Source organism: Triturus cristatus, chromosome 4_2 (genome assembly GCF_964204655.1).
Source record: "Triturus cristatus chromosome 4_2, aTriCri1.1, whole genome shotgun sequence".
NCBI lineage: Eukaryota > Metazoa > Chordata > Amphibia > Caudata > Salamandridae > Triturus > Triturus cristatus.
The window spans coordinates 762,108,047-762,124,590 of NC_140586.1; the positions used below are offsets into that span (position 1 = coordinate 762,108,047).

The 16,544-nt window shown below is 46.0% G+C and overlaps 1 protein-coding gene across 2 annotated transcripts in view; it reads left to right on the top strand.

Moving 5' to 3' along the window:
* The window catches only part of LOC146835003 (spermatogenesis-associated protein 6-like), a 352,234-nt gene that overhangs the window by 106,416 nt on the left and 229,274 nt on the right, over positions 1-16,544 (top strand). For both annotated transcript variants that reach the window (XM_085602664.1, XM_085602665.1), the window contains exon 4: positions 3,337-3,421. In XM_085602664.1, coding sequence (XP_085458790.1) covers positions 3,337-3,421 — 85 coding nt within the window. The remainder of the gene's footprint in view (positions 1-3,336; positions 3,422-16,544) is intronic.

Below are 16,544 nucleotides of genomic sequence, written 5' to 3' on the forward strand. Positions count from 1 at the left end.
AGGGAACGTGTTGGATAGCGTAGGGGTTAAAATTATTATTCCAACTCCAGAGAGTGCAACAGTAGGGAAAGTCTTGGATAGCGTAGGGGTTAAAATTTCTATTCCAACTCCAGAGAGTGCAACAGTAGGGAAAGTCTTGGATAGCGTAGATGTTAAAATTACTATTCCAACTCCAGAGAGTGCAACAGTAGGGAAAATGTTGGATAGCGTAGGGGTAAAAATAACTTAGAAATAATTACAATATTTTTTTTTAATAAATAATAATTTAATTATTAAATAACAATAAATTAATTACCAATACCAATAAATAAGTACTTAAAATTATTACCAATTAATAATTACCAATTAAATTGATGATAAATACAATTAAATAATATTCAACAATTACCAGATAATAAAATAAAAAATACTTAATTTCCAATACCAAAAACCAATAATTATTCAAACATATTTAGCAATTAATAATTAATTAACAATAAATTATTGATAAATACCAATACATAATAATTAATGACTATTAATTACCAATTATTAATTAATGAAAAAATTAATGTCCAAAACATACAAATACTAATTATTAAAAAGGTATTACCAATTAATAATTAACAATAAATGAATTATCAATACTCAACAATAAAATAAATAATTACTTAATTACAATTAAATTACTTCCCACCCTATTGCCCTATAAACTCACAACACACTTCAATAATAAATGAATACACTTAGGGGCCGATTCCAATCCTGGAAAAAGGCTGTACAAATCGTTGTATGGAGCGTTTTTCCCCGTACAACTCGTACACGGTAAACTTTTCTTACAACCTAGGAAGTACGATTCGTACAGAAAGCCTCTTTCCACACAAATCGTACAAAAGACCATACAGCTAAAATAAACCAACGATTCTGATCCGGAACAGCTTGCACGCGACGTCTGTATGTATTTAAGCAGCGGTTTCCAGCCCAGCAAGTACGATTCGTCCCTACGGCACTCCGTACAGCTCTTTTCTTACGGGAGCCAAAAACAGCTGTAAAAGCAGAGTCACCAGGGGTACGAGTCGTACAGGCATACACCCCCGTGCGTTGTGTATGTACGGTGCATACCCCAACATCGCGTATGTACTGTGCATACCCCCAACATTGCGTACCCCAACATCGCATACCCCAACATCGCGTATGTACGCACCGTACATACGCGATGTTGGGGTATGCGATGTTGGGGTACGCAATGTTGGGGTACGCAATGTTGGGGTACGCGATGTTGGGGTATGCGATGTTGGGGTATGCGATGTTGGGGTACGCAATCTTGGGGGTACGCACAGTACATACGCGATGTTGGGGTACACACCGTACATACGCGATGTTGGGGTACGCACCGTACATACACAACGCATGGGGGTGTACCCCTGTACGACTCGCAATCCGGGAACAACTTTACCCGGGATACGAGTCGTACAAAGTTCGCTTCGTAGTGGGTAATGGCATTCCCCGTGTACGGGACGTTTTCCGTACAAATCGTAAATCGGAAAGCCGGTCCGGATCGTACTACTACGGTTGGACTGCATTTTTACAATTTGTATGGAAAAGTGTCCAGGTCCGTCTGGTACAACTTTTCCCGATCTGATTTGTAAGGATTGGGCCGATCCGTACAAATCGGATCGGGAAAAGTTGTATTTTTCCCGTATGAATCGTACTTCACGGGTCGGACGGGAATTGTACGATTTGTATGGAAAAATTTACCGATACGAGTCGGGCGGGAAAAAAAAATACAGGTTCGGAATCGGCCCCTTAATAGAATGACCAAATAATAAATTAATAAAAATTAATTACCAATTAATAAAAAATAATTACCAATTAATAATTATTTAACATAAAACTAATTATCAATACCAATAAAAAAAAAAATAATTACACAATTCCAATTAAATTACTTCCCACCCTATTCCCCTATAAACTCACACCCCGCTACGGTACTAAAAGGCTTAAGTTACTTTAATTTTTGTTTTACTAACTTCTAAAAATGTTATACATATATTTTAAAACTAGTACAATAATTAACAAAAAATATAAACACAAACATATAAAATACATAATAAAATACATAACACTAATATAAATATCGAGATTAGTAACATCGATATTTTTGCTATTGATATCACTAACTTCGATATTAACAAAAACGATATTTCTTACCTTCAGGTAGTCAATATTCTTGACTTCGATATTGTGTCCCTACGATATTTCAAATTCGATATTTTTGTAGGTCGAAATTAAAAACTCGATATTTAGACTGTTTACCAGATCAATCGTAATAGATCATGAGCCTCATAATAACATGGCATGTATTTAAACCTTAGTCCTCCACACCTGGTATGAGCATATAATGTATATGTTTTTATCCAGGTGCGCATTCCTCCCAAACATATCTTTTCGTGTCGGAGTCTGTCAATTAAGCGATATTTCCCCCGCCTGCGGACTGTAACAGCTGTTGGGGTGGTGGTACTTAACAACCATTATTGTCCTACAGGTAAGTGAAGTAAGGTTCTGAGCTGGAGTCTCTCATAGCGCCCCATCCGCCTCTTCACATGCAGCCGGTTAACACAGGCTGTTGGTCCCCCTGCCTTGCTTTTGGTGAGAGTGTGCACCTTTTGTGAGGCAGCATTAACCACTTAAGCATTTTCTTACTATGCTTAATATAAGGAACTGTCAATGAGAAACCACACTGCTGATCTCAGAAGCAAAGCATAGTGGGTGTTGAGAAGTCCGTGTGTTCCCTTCCGCTAGTGATCTGTGCCGAGTCCAACCTGTGCTGTGTCAGGGCAGGTTCCACGCATTTCTCACTGAGATGCCGATGATGATTTAGTTGTTGAGGTTGTGGTGAGCATCATTTCGGCAAAGGCTACTTTCAGCATTCAAACTGAGGAGACTTTGCACCGAAAGAGGTTGCCTCCTAAATTCTTCCACTTCCACTGTGTCTAACCATATCTGTCGAAAAGCTTGTCTTCAATGCGGGCAGGTGATCACCTGAATATGTGAGCAACCACTCCTCTTGCAAACGTATTGTAATGGAGATGTCTTTGAGAGCTGCTCGTTCGAGGATGCAACTAGCATATTTATGTTTTGTAAGAGTTACTTGGTGAAATGTACTTAAATAGACACTTCAATTGAGTCGTCAAGCAGTGTCTCCTTAGCAGTTATAATGTGAAATGGCATAAGAAGGCTGCCCAGTTAACAATACAATGCAGTTCCTTTTCTTCATATTTAAATAATTCGTGTTTTGTACATGATAGCTATCAATGTTCAAATGTTATCCCTCCATTTTCTGCTTTTCCATTGCAGATTGAAAAAAGCCCTTCGCCCGACACGTCTCTTCTCACATGCTCACCCAGAGAAAGAACATGTGAGAGCTGGCCCGATCAGGAAGGTGAGACCTCTTTGTAGAGTTTGTTTGAAAGCTGAAAATAGATGGGCTTTTTTTCATTATTGCCTTTTCCGTGCGGTCCCCTTAAATGCTTTGCCCTTTTGTAGACTGCTTTATGCTGGCATTACATCTCAGTGCGCTGTGACCCTGTCGTTCAGTGTCACAATGTGCGTGTTGTCCCTTTAAGCATAGGTTAAAATTAGTTACACCAAATTGCCTTACTTAACGTTGCTGTAAGGCCATGGTGCGTCAAACAGAAAGCACACCGGTGGTATGAAAGTTCAATGCCATATGTGGGCTTCAATGTTGATTTACACCACTCATATATACCACTAAAAATGTATGACTCCAGGGAAACCGTTTTGACCTGGCTAATTGCAGTTTAAAACTATAAAATGTCAGTGCAGCATTCTGCTTTGTATAACAAAAAAAAAATTACATTAGCTAAGTAACCTCTAAATGTATGTTTTAAGCCTACAGGGGTGGGTGTTTAATGTATACGGGTGAGACATGCTACCAAATGGTGTTTGCCACTGTGTAGGTAAAGTGGCATTTTTCTGTAGAGAGACCTGATTGTGAATAAAAGCTAACTTTCAAATTTTGTCTACGAAAATGCTAGAACATTGCTGATCACGTTTTTACTTCTTATCAAAAGAAGTTCAGGGCTAAACGTAGATTTTTTGGTTTCTGTAGGGGAAAATGTCAACATGTTGTGCTGCCTTTAGGCCTATCGGTAGCTAAAATACATCTGCTGGCTTCATCTGCCCTCCTTTGGTATCCATTTGCATTCTAAATATGTGTGAATATGTGTGCTGCCAGGAAACAATACAGCAATTTGTAAAGTGAGGAAGACTGTTGTGGCAAATTCTTTGAACACTACGCTCTAATGGGGTATTTGGTAGAGGGCAGAAACAGATGGCATACCAAAGGACCAGAGCGGAAGCCTGACCAAATGATACAAGCCTTTTATCCTGAGAGTCCTCTCAGGCAAGTGTATGCTCCCGCACCTCTACCCAAATTAGGAATTCGCATGGGAGCCACATGCAAGAGGGCTCTTCACTGGGAGAGCTCCGATGGCTACCCTGACAGACCTGCACAGTTGTAGAGGTATCTCTGACCACTGGCAAGCACGGATCGGAGGTTGCGAGTGGGGGGAGGCGTTCTAAGGAGGGGTGTAAGAAAACAAAAAAAACCTCCAAAAACGTACCTTCTCGTTGCGTCCCTCCCACATCGTCTCTCCTCCTCGCCTGAGACCATCAGGAAGCACCCAGGCCCCACTGAGCCAATCACAACTTTGCAATGCAGTGTTGTGATTGGTCAGCGCTGTGGCTCTGCGAATGGGAATGGGGGCCTAGGCATGTTCTCCACCCAGGCTGTAACGCCCGAGACGGCCGGCCAAAGCGTCATGCGCACTTACAGTGTGCCCATCACTCATCCCCTGCCCAGCTCTGTGAGCCGAGCAGACCCACCCCCTCAGCCAAGATGCTGCAGCAGGAACAAATAAAATGATAATAACATCGTTATTATCATTTTATTTTTCCTTTCTTTCACTGCTGCTAAGCAGTGGGGCGATGCTTCTCCACCTTAGTGGAGGAGCTGCCACTGTGGAAGACTCCAGTATAACCACAAAGGGGCCGATTCCGATCCGGGTCGAAAGGGCACCGAACGCGATCCGGCCGGAAAAACTATGAGCTGTACGCGTGTTTTCCGGCCGACTCGTACAGCAGTACGAGCGAGCAAGTACGAGGCGAGCTACGTGAAATTCACCGACCGAGTCGTTTCCGGGTCCGAACCGCTCCATACGTCTTGGTCGTAAGCTAACCGTGGCGTGCAATAGATGCAATTCACGACCGAGCCAGTACGATGCACGCGTCGGACAGCCTGTGCTAGACGGAGTGTCCGGCTCGCAAATTGTCCGGGTGGTTGCCTTTGGGGGTCCACATCGGACCCCCAGCCCTACGACTCGGACACAGGGGGAGACCCATGGGTCTCCCCAACACAGGCATGTACGGTGCGGATGGCACCGACGCGTACCCACTGTAGGGGGTGCACTTGTCCGCGACATACCCATTCAGTCAATGGGAGCTCATGTACGTGTCGTACGACCGGCTCCCATTGACTTCTATGGAAGTCCGACCGAACCGAGTCCGGCAGCATACGGCTGCATCGTACTCGCTCGGTCGGACTGCAGGACTCCGGCTCGGTCGGAGTGCTTTCCGAGCCGGATCGGAATCGGCCCCTAAGTGTGTTCCCTAATGCCCCTATTGCGGGCTCTGCAAGGACTAAAGGCCTGAACTGGAAAGAGACAGATCATGGATCATGCCACCACTCAGTTGCCATACAACAGACCTCGACCTACTATTACATGTCTGCTGAAACACCATCATTCCTGGATGATCCTGCATCTTGCCAAGAAAAAATGTGGCACTTTCTGTTTTGAAGGGCAAACCATCCACATCTGGCTAATGTCTCTCACGATTAAAACATTAATCAAATACGTTTTTGCCTATCCTCCCTCAGTTGGGAAAGGTGAGATAGTAAGTATTGCCTATTTGACTCACAGTAATGCTGTGGATGTCAAAAAATGAAATGCACTCACCCAGATTTGTTAGAGGACTACATGGACTCTTTTGGCTCCACATCAATTGATTGTTAATGGAACATGATGATAATGTGCTGATGCATCGTGATATCCTTTACGTGCATGATGCCATATAGGTCCTGTCCTGAATTTGTCATGTATCGCGGTTTTAAGAGTGGAAGAATGTATGATGGTTGCTTGTGTGGTTCTGATAGAGTTTTTGTTCATAGATGCCATCACTGATAGACATATATTACACGTAGTCTCAGACCCCTCTGGCTAGCCGGCTCTCAATCATACTTAACCTGTATGGCGTCCAAGCTTGGTTCTGTCTAACTTTAGCTGGTAAACAGATAACGCTCTACTTTTGCTAGCCTAGCCATATTGTTACCTAACATAACTTGAACACTCCCATTTGGATCCACCCCAACGTGAATAGGCTCTGGGGATTGCCGGCTGGTGATGCTAGAGTTCAGCACACAGACATTAATGCATGTGAAAGGCTTCTTCCACAAGAAGTTTTCAATTACCCATTTACACTGTGGACTTTGAGACTGGTTGATGCCTCAACACTACTATAGAATCAGGTGTGGCATAACCTCAGGTGCCAATGTTTTCTGAATGTTGTTTTTCTAATTTGGGGAAGATGAAACACCATAACATCTGAGACATTGGAAGCAGAATAAACTTAACAAAACAATAAAATAGAAATTTTGCATTGGCCAGCCTATTGGCCGCCCGCCTCAATCATGGCCTCCCCTCTCTCATTCATCATTTGCAGGTGGGGTTTGTCCAACCATCTTTGAAAACTATCGCTGTCTGGTTAGCAGCGGATCTACCAGATGAGGCTCTTGCTTTGTCATTGGACACTGAGAAAGGCTTCAACTGGGTAGAATGGGACTACCTGTTTGCAGTGCTCGAAAAATTTGCCTGGGTGATGACATCATCTCCAGAGTGAGGCGGCTTTGCAACTCTCCCCCCTCGGTGCAGGTCAACTGTGGGGCTTCCTTCCTGACCCTTTCCCGGCCAATAGGGGAACCGTCAGGGCTGCCTGCTATCCCCCCTACACTTTCTCTGTGCAGTGCAGCCCTTGGCCGTGTCGCTACACCAATCGGATCGGATTGCGGGGATCCCCACGCCGGGTGGTCCACCATGGTACTAGAACTTATTGACACCTTCGTGTCAATTTCTGGTTATAGGGTTAACTGGGGGAAGAGTGAGGTCATACCATTGTCAAGGGTCGCCATGTGTGCCGGCATTGCAGGCTTTCCCTTCCAGTGGAAGACTTCTCGCCTCAGGTACTTGGGTGTCCTTATCAACAGGCTTATCTCCCATAGATCAGCAGGTGGTCTGGGTTGCCATCAGTGGAACATTACTACCTGCCTCTTCATTTAGGGCAAATGATGTACATGCACCACGCGTCCAGGACCCACTGCTACGGGTCGCAATCGAATGTGGGCTCAAGGATGGCCCAGAAAGACTGAAGGCCCTCTATCTTCCTAGCCCCGCCTACACGGAACCCCCCAACCCCATGCTGAAAGCCATGCACACCACCTGGATTCGGGCCCACAAGCTCCATTCGGTAGACGCTCATCTTCATGACAAGGCTCCCCTATGGAACAATACTGGTCTCCGCATAGGAGGGGCCATGGTTGACTGGAGCCTTTGGTACAGGGCCCTACACCTAGCCCACCTGATCTCCGGCTGCAAAATCAAGTCCTTTGCGACCTTGCAAGGTGAGGATGCCTGCCACACTCCAAACAGTCAAGGAGGTAACCTGTAAACCCAGTTGGGACCTAGGTAATAAGTATATGCAGCAAATAACAATATTTGGTGGCAAATATTTATAAACGTGCACAACAGTTGTAGGAAAGCAATGGAGACAGGGAGACATCGATGATTTATGTAGTAATTGGTGGAAGCAGTTTATATTCAACATTAAAATAGAGAAGAAGCACTGTATTACATTAAATGGCATGTAACCTGTACCACTTGTGCGAATTTGTGCTCGTGAAAAAGTGAACGGCGCAAAGTGACTAGTGAAGCCAGCGAGAGGCGGCGCAAAAGAACAGTGATACCAATATTTACAAAGGAGCATATATAGTGGTCCAATTTCATTTGATAACAACTTAGAGATGAATCAGTTGGTTAATAAACCAAAACAAGTATGCACCAAACAATTGCGCTAGTGAGTCAACGTCTTTTTTACCTGATAGCAATACAGATCATCATCAGGACCAGGTTACTAAATATTTGCAGTGTTGCGTGGTATTAGAATTGCAATCATGGAGGGGCCAACATATAGGGCACCTAACTGGTATTCCGCGGAGCAAGGGGCGAATGGATCGCCTAATAGATCCAATTGGAGACCAAATTGTTTGTTAGGGATATTTGTAACATGCGACCATGAGGAGGGATCCGTAACAAATAAGATGCCAATACAGGGGGTCAAGAAGGAATTTTGTCGGCACGGCGTCCAGTGAAGTCGGGGTCTGGCGTTGGTGTCTTAGGGTACAATTATTACTGTCATATTGATAATTCAGCACGGTTCCGCCGAGAGCATCTGGAACCGCAAAACGGAACTGCAGATAGTGGCTCGATGCAGGGCGTTGAGTAGGGATATTTACGGGACCGGCATCCAGGGTAAGAGGCGTCCGGTGTGGGCCTCTTAGGGTACAGTGAGTGTTGTTGTATCGGTAAGTCAGCCAGGTTTACCGACGGCTGGAACTATAAAGAGCCTGAGAAACAACGGTGTGAGTCTGGGTAGGCTCAAGGGGACCCCGGTGTGTTCAATCAAGACACTCCAAACAATGGTGCTACATGTAACTCCCCGCTGCCTTCTGATCAGACTCTGTCCCCAGCCCTGGACAATCCCCCATTCTCCTATACTTTCCTACTTCAACACCTGAGGTCAGTTTAGAGACGTAATATCCGGATTCTGCAACCTCCTAGTACATCACCTCTACTTGTGGCCGCAGCTGATCAGCTTCAGGAGGACTTGGCAAGCATGTCTGCAGGTGAGGAGGAAGAGTGAGATGATGGAGGACCTGGACCGAGGCATCCGAAAGGCATGGATAAAGCTCACTTTCTTTAAGATTCTCCAAAGTTGGCATTTGTCCCTGGCACAGCTTAGATGCGATTATGCGTCATGCAACATTGTTAATATACTACTTATTTGTTCTGCCATCTGCCCCTACTGGACAGGAGTGGGATCGACCCTCTGGGAAACTATGGACCTAGCACTGCCGCTCCTGAGCCCCATGATTCTTTTCCATGACCTAGCGGACCTTTCTAATTTGGATTGTCGTATCTGTCGCCTGCTTGTCACCGCCCTCACAACTGCCAAGATCTGTATTCTACGGTACTGGCACTCCCCTCAATTGTCACATGAGGAATGGCTTGCCTCGATGTACAAAGCTGCATTCTGTGAGAAAATCATTTACAACATGATGGACAAGGCTGACCTTTTCCTTCTCACGTGGTCCTCCTTTTTTTGCAAAACTACCCCCACCGCACCTGATTAGCAATGACCCTGACTTTTGTGTCCTTCCTCTGCTGCCCTCCAGTCTGTCGTTTCACTTGCCCACCCCTTCTCCATCCCCCCTTATTGATGTGGTACGCGTCTTTGGGCTCTGCCTAACCGACCTGCTGCCCCTGCTCTCTTTCAGTTCAACCCCCCTTCTCTGTCTCGTAGTTTTGTTTTTTCCTCTCTTCTCTCTTTTCTATCCCCCTCCCCCTCTCCTCTTCTTTTCTCCCCTTCTCTCTGTTTATAGTTTACCCCCCCTCTTTGCACGCTTTCATTAGGTCTCGCCTGACCCAGCGCATGCGCTGGTTTAGCGAGACTTATTGAGAGGGCTCCAAAAAGTGCTACCAGGCCAGCCTAGAGCTACAGTGCATGTGCGCGGGCGCGCGCGCTGCGCTTTACCGCGATTACTTTCGGTTTCGCGGTGCTTTGATGTTTGATCGAGATCGCGATCACTTTAACTTTCGCGGCCGCTTTGCATAGCCAATAGGTCTCGCTTTTGGGACCTTATAAGTATTTAGTTATGCAACTGTTGCATGGCTAAACACTTATAAGGTCCCAAAGGCGAGACCTATTGGCTATGCCAATTCTTGTTTTTCTCATGTTCCTCTTAATTGACTATTGTATCCGTATTGTGCTCACCATTTGTATTACTTTATGGTTCTTTGTTGGCCTTGCATGTCCTTGGACTTTTTGTTGGTTTTTTTGTGCTGTATTTTTGCTAGTAAAAATTATTGCTACAAAGAAATAATGATTTTGGAACAGGAAGGTCCCCCCGCATGATATATGGACATATTCCACTGCCCTGAGTGCCCTACTATATGTATACCTCAGGTCCTGGGTTTTATTTTGGCCCAAGTGTCATGCTCATTTAGCATTTTTGCTGAGGCACTGGCCAGTCCCTGACTATGTGGGGGGTGTATCAAGAATGCCCTTTCTGTGGGCAGTAGACTGGAATCAAGGGTAAGCACTGCTATTTGGTAGCTAGTTGGAGTGAGACTGAAGTCGGATGTGAGGGGATTTCTAAGTTAGGCCTGCCTCTTTTGTCTGTCTCTGATTACTCCTTCAGTTGGGCTGTTGACAGCCAGGTGCTGAATTCTCACACCTTTTCTGTTTCTGTTGTGCGTGCACCAGGTTGGAAACCGCTCCGGTGCTACGTGCTGTTGTAAGAATCACTCTACACAAAGGTTGTGCCTGGAGAGGCACATGAGAAGGACACTTGAAATTAAAACCACCCCAAATTTGTCCACTGAACATCCTAGAACAGCCCTACATACCTCCCAAGCTGATAAACTGACTGAAAAACATTAACAAATAGGTCAAAATGAACACACAGAGTCAGTGAGACCGGGTATATGCGCAAAGAAGATCTGAGAAAGACTATCTGGGCACATCGTAACGCACATAATAGTATTATCCATTCTTAGCTTTAGTGTGTTTGAGGGGATGACTTGCTGGATCCAACCGGAGTCCTTTGTGGCATAAGAATGGATCGATGGTCAGGAATTCTCAGGAGGGGAGTTCCGCCAGGAAGAAATTGTTTTGTCAAAGCAAGTACAAAAGGTAGTGAAAGGTGTCTTGCAGAAGGATTGGTGTATAATTGAGACGGTTTATATCAGGAACTTCATTTTTGTGATAAAGGAACCATCAATATTTTGGGGCTATTTTGAGACTAGTAAGTGGTTCTGGAGTATGTCTGGCTAGTCAGTTGCTGTGATGTTAGTTGGAAGATTGGTGTATGACTGGGATAGTGGCCATTTCCTCTGAGCGAGAGAATGGCTGTGCAAAGAACTGGCTGGTGGTAGTAGGGCTGTGCATGAAGTAAGATTGTGGTTCACGTTTTCTTTGCAGTACATTGTTTGCTTCTGAGGATGTTTAATGCATTGATAACTGTTCTAGGGCTGTATAAAAGTTAGCTCATTGATGATTTGTTCATTTTCCATTTCTTTTACTTTGTTGTTTTTCTTATAATTTCTTAGCTGATGAGGTTTTGTTCTTTTGGGCTGCCGGGGACGATGTGTTGTTGGTATGCTATTTAAGGGTGGTCATTGGGGTTAGAATATTTCAAGTGGATTGTTCTAGCACTATCTTCATTTGGAGCATGGTGGCCAGGTGGTTGGCTGTATCTTGATGGTGTCTTGTTTTATACTGTATAAATCTGACAACTGCACTCCTCCTTATATCAGAGTCTGCTTGAAACAAATTGTTTAGCATCTCTGTTGTTAACCCTTTCGCTGCTAGGCCTTTTCCTCCCCTGTGCAAAGCCTTTTTTGGGGTTTTGTGGTAATTTGCGCTTAGGTCCCTGTAACTATAATTGTTTTTAAACTAGACACCCAGGGGAATCCAGGAGGGGGTGACTTATGTTGCTCTCATCAGGATCTGTTACCCAGAATCTTTTGCAAACCTCAAACTTTGTAAAAACAAAAACACATTTTCTTCACATTTCTGTGATGGACAGTTCTGGAATCTGTGTGGATCCACAAAATTCCACCCACTCCGCATTCCCCGAAGTCTTCCAATAAAAATGGTACATCACTTACGTGGGTAGGCCTAGTGCCCATTACAGGAAATAGACCAAAACGCCACGTGGATACACCACATTTTTACTGTGAAAACTGTCCCTTTTTTTGCAAAGTGCCTAACTGTAGATTTTGAACCCTGGCTCGGCCGGCACCTAGAGAAACCTTGCAAAACTATACATTTTTGAAAACAAGATACCAAGGGGAATCCAGGAGGGGGTGACTTGGGTGCCTCTCACCAGGTTCTGTTACCCAGAATCCCCTGCAAACCTCAAACTTTATCAACAAAACCACCTTTTCCTCACATTTCTGTGATGGAAAGTTCTGGAATCTGCATGGATCCACAAAATTCCACCCACCCTGCATTCTCCAAAGTCTTCTGATAAAAATGGCACCTCACTTGCGTGGGTGGACCAAGTACCCGCAACAGGCAAGGGCTCAAAACGTATTGAGGAGACATCCAATTTACCTATCACAAAACAACCTGGTTTTGCAAGGGGGGGGGGTCACCTGGGTTTTTGGCCCCGGGCTCGGTGGCCATCTTGGGAAACTACCAAGCCCCCAAGTTTTTGAAAACCAGACACCTGGCGGAGTCCGGCGAGGTATGGCTTGCGTGGACCCCCCTATGTTTTCTTACCCAGAATCCCCTGCAAACCTCAAATATAGCTAAAAAAATCAAATTTTCCACATATATTTGCTTGGGATCACCGTGCCGGCACAAATATCCTACCACACAGCATTCCACACAGTCTTCCGAGTAAAAGGGCAATGCTGGGTGGTAGGAAATGTGTGCCAGCGCGGTATTCCTACGACCTACCCATACAGAAATATCAGGAAAATGTGAGGTTTGTGAGCGATTCTGGGTAAGAAAATGCTGGGGCATCCATGCAAACCACACTGCCAGCCATGAGTCAGTATACTCACACCCCCATCCACACATACCACCAGCCAAGTGCCATCCACGCACACCGCCAGCCAAGTGCCATCCACACACACCGCAAGCTAAGCGCCATCCATGTACACCACCAGCCAGATGCCATCCATGTACACCGCCTGCCAAATTCTGTCGATGCACACTGCCAGCCAAGCGCCACCCACACATTCCGCCAGCCAAGCAAGCGTCATCCCCGCACACCGCCAGCCAAGCAAGGCCCCACTGGGAAGAGCAACCAGCCCTGATGAAATAGCGAAATGTGGACCTTTGCCTATGGGGCTTCCCTTTTGGCCCCCCGGGGGGTGGGGAATTGGGGGCTACTGCCCAAATCTGCCACCCAGGAGGGGGCAGAAAGACTGGAATTCCGCTGGGGGCATTGGCATGCCCATCTTGGGCAGCCCCCACCCCTAAACCAATTTTCTTTTTTTTAAATCCCTGGTTTGAAGTGAAGACTGGAACTTTGCTGGGAGTGGGGTTGGGGGCATTGGTATGCCCATCTTGGGCAGCCCCCACTCCTGAATCACATTTTTTTTAAATCCCTGGCTTTTGCAGATTGGGGACTACTGCTCCATCTGCCCCCCCCCAGGGGGCAGAAAGACTGGATTTGTGCTGGGGGGCGGTGGGTACATCTGCATGCCTATCTTGGCTAGCCCCCACACCTACATAGTATTAAAACAAGCATTGGCATTGCCAATAGGTCTCGCCTTTGGGACCTTATAAGTGTTTAGCCTTGCACAACAGTTGATGTTGTTGCACCAAGGATATTGTGCTGCATAACTAAATACTTTTAAGGTCCCACAAGCGAGACCTATTGGCTAAGCCAATGCTTGTTAATGTAATTTACTTTCATTACAGCCCCACCATTTTATATGTCACCGACTGCCGCTGACAGACACTCATTTAGGGCCTGGTTACGACCATATGTAGTAGTTATGGCACATGATAAAAAAAACAATACTATAGGATACGTTATGTATTAAGTTCGATAAATACTACCTATCACGAGATGTTGGAGAAGAACATGCGGATTTTGGTGCACCAAAACCTGGATGATACGGAAATTAACTATGGTTTTTCCCTGTTATTTTTCTGCAGGTTTGTTCTGCTGAAATTTAAGGAAGGTTGAGTCATTTAACACATCCGATAACGAGAACTATGCATTAAATACCTTCAATCTCGTAATGAAATACCTTCAAATCTCTTAAATTCATTACCTAACCCACTCGTAATCAGGCCCGGAGTGCTGGTTGAAAACTGGAGTGAGGGTACCTGCGTCCATGGTCACTGGATTGGTGTATGCAGAGTGTAGATTTGTGGAAAGCAGGCCTTTACTTTTAGCTAGTGCCCTCTTTCCCAGTGAACCGACTGACCGGTGCAGCCTGAACTTTAAATAGTGTGTGCTTTATAATTACGATTTATGAGACTGGGCCGTGTTAGAAATTGATACTGTCGTGATGGTAACAAATTATTTTGGGCACCTTGCATTCAGAACGTTTTGATATTTACTTTGCTAAGGAACTAGCGTGATTCTAGTCTGCCTGTAATACAATAGGCGCCGGTGCTGGCTCTTGCTCCGTGGTCGCGTGATCTGCAGTACTTTTGTTTCCATTGTTGCCGAGGGAATGCGCAGACCTGCAAAATACATACGCATTGCAAGAAGCAGAAGTGAGGAAGAGCAGGTAAAATATTTCATTTAAACTTTTATGTAGAAGTTTCGGTGGAGGGAAGGAAGGCTTCCACTCTGGCGATGAATCAAAGTGGCTAGAGCAAGGGAATCAGTTGAAAACCAAGGTGAGGAAAAGACTAGAAATAACAAGTGGGTGGGGTGGGGTTGTGCGGCCGAGATCAGGGACACGCAGCGTTTACCTTGCGGGTGCGAGCGCGATAATAGCTAACACATGGCGCTGCTGCTCGCTCCCACAAGGGAAACGCCAAACGTGCACGTGTTGCAATACAAAGCAATGCAAAACGTGCACGTTTTTGCCCAAAAAGCTAATCGATTCCAAAAGGCCCCCTCCTAATCAACGCATGTGCGCTGCCTAGGAGAGACCTAACTAAAACTGACCCCATCAGGACCCCTATGAGGGCTTACGCCATAAAACCCCACCAGCTGCATAAATCACAAACAATCCATCAGGCCGCTCGAAACCTCAAGATGTGAGCACTCTACAGCCCTCCCCTCCACCAGCCCCCGCCCCCTGCTCACCCACTTCTCCATCAGCCCCTGCCCCCTGCTCACCCACTCCTCCATCAGCCCGCCCCCTGCTCACCCACTCCTCCATCAGCCCCCGCCCCTCCATCAGCCCCAGCACCCTGCTCACACACCCCTCCATCAGCCAGCGCCCTTCCATCACCCCCAGAGCCCTGCTCACCCACCCCTCCATCAGCCCCTGCCTCTCCATCAGCCCCAGCACCCTGCGCACTCACCCCACCATCAGCCCCTGCCTATCCATCAGTCCCAGCACCCTGCACACCCACCCCACCATCAGCCTTCTGGGATGTCTGCACAGGTTACTTCCACCAACAACAAGCATTTTGGGCTAACCACTAGGCTAAAGGTCTGCGGTGTAAAGGAGAGTGAAGTGTCGCAGAGTGTTATGGAGTGGCGTAGAAAGCCCTGGAATGGCGTAGAGTTGGGTGGTGTGAAGTGGAGTGGAGTAAAGTGGCATAGTGTCATGGAGTGGTGCACAGCAGAGTGGCACAGAGTGGTGTACAGCAGAGTAGAGTGACAGTGTTGTTGGGTGGTGTACAGCAGAGTGGAGTGGCACAGAGCGGTGTGCAGCAGAGTAGAGTGACAGTGTCGTGGAGTGGTGTGGCACAGAGGGTGAAGAGTTGAGTGGAGTAGCGTGTAGAATAGAGTATAGTGGAATCAAGTGACGTAGAACACCGTATGGTGGAGTAGTGTCATAAAGTGGAGAAGAGTATCAGAGTGGAGCAGAGTTTAATGGAGTAGAGTGTCAGAGTGGAGTGCACTAGATTGAAGTGGTGTAAAGTACAGTGGCGCAGAGTAGATTGGCGTAGAGTGCATTGGCTTTGGGTAAAGTGGTGTAGAGTTCATTGGCGTTGAGTACAGTGGTGCAGAGTAGATTGTAGCATCGTAGAGTGGAGTAGGGTGCAGTGACGCATTGTAGATCATTTCAGAGTGGAGCAGGGAGGGTACAGTGGTGCAGAGTAAAGTGACGCCGAGTGTAGAGTAGTTCACATTACAGTGACAAAGAGGGCAGTGGTGCACAGTAGATTACAGTGGAGTATAGTGACGAATGTCAGAATCGAGTGGTGCAGTGTAAAGTGACTTGGAGTGCAATGATGTAGATGAGAGGGTCGTAAAGTGCAGTGATGCAGAGCAGATTAGAGTAGCGTGTTGCCGAGTAAAGTTGAGTGCAGCAGCGTGGAGTTGTGCAGAAAAAAGTGCAGTGACGAAGTGTGGAGTGGTGTAGTGTGGAGTGATGCAGAGTAGAGTGCAGTGACGCAGTGTTGAAGTGGTGTAGTGTGGAGTGCACTGCCATTACAGACAACACATCTTCAATTCAAATGACCGCTACATTTGCACCGCCAGACAGTTTAAGTGA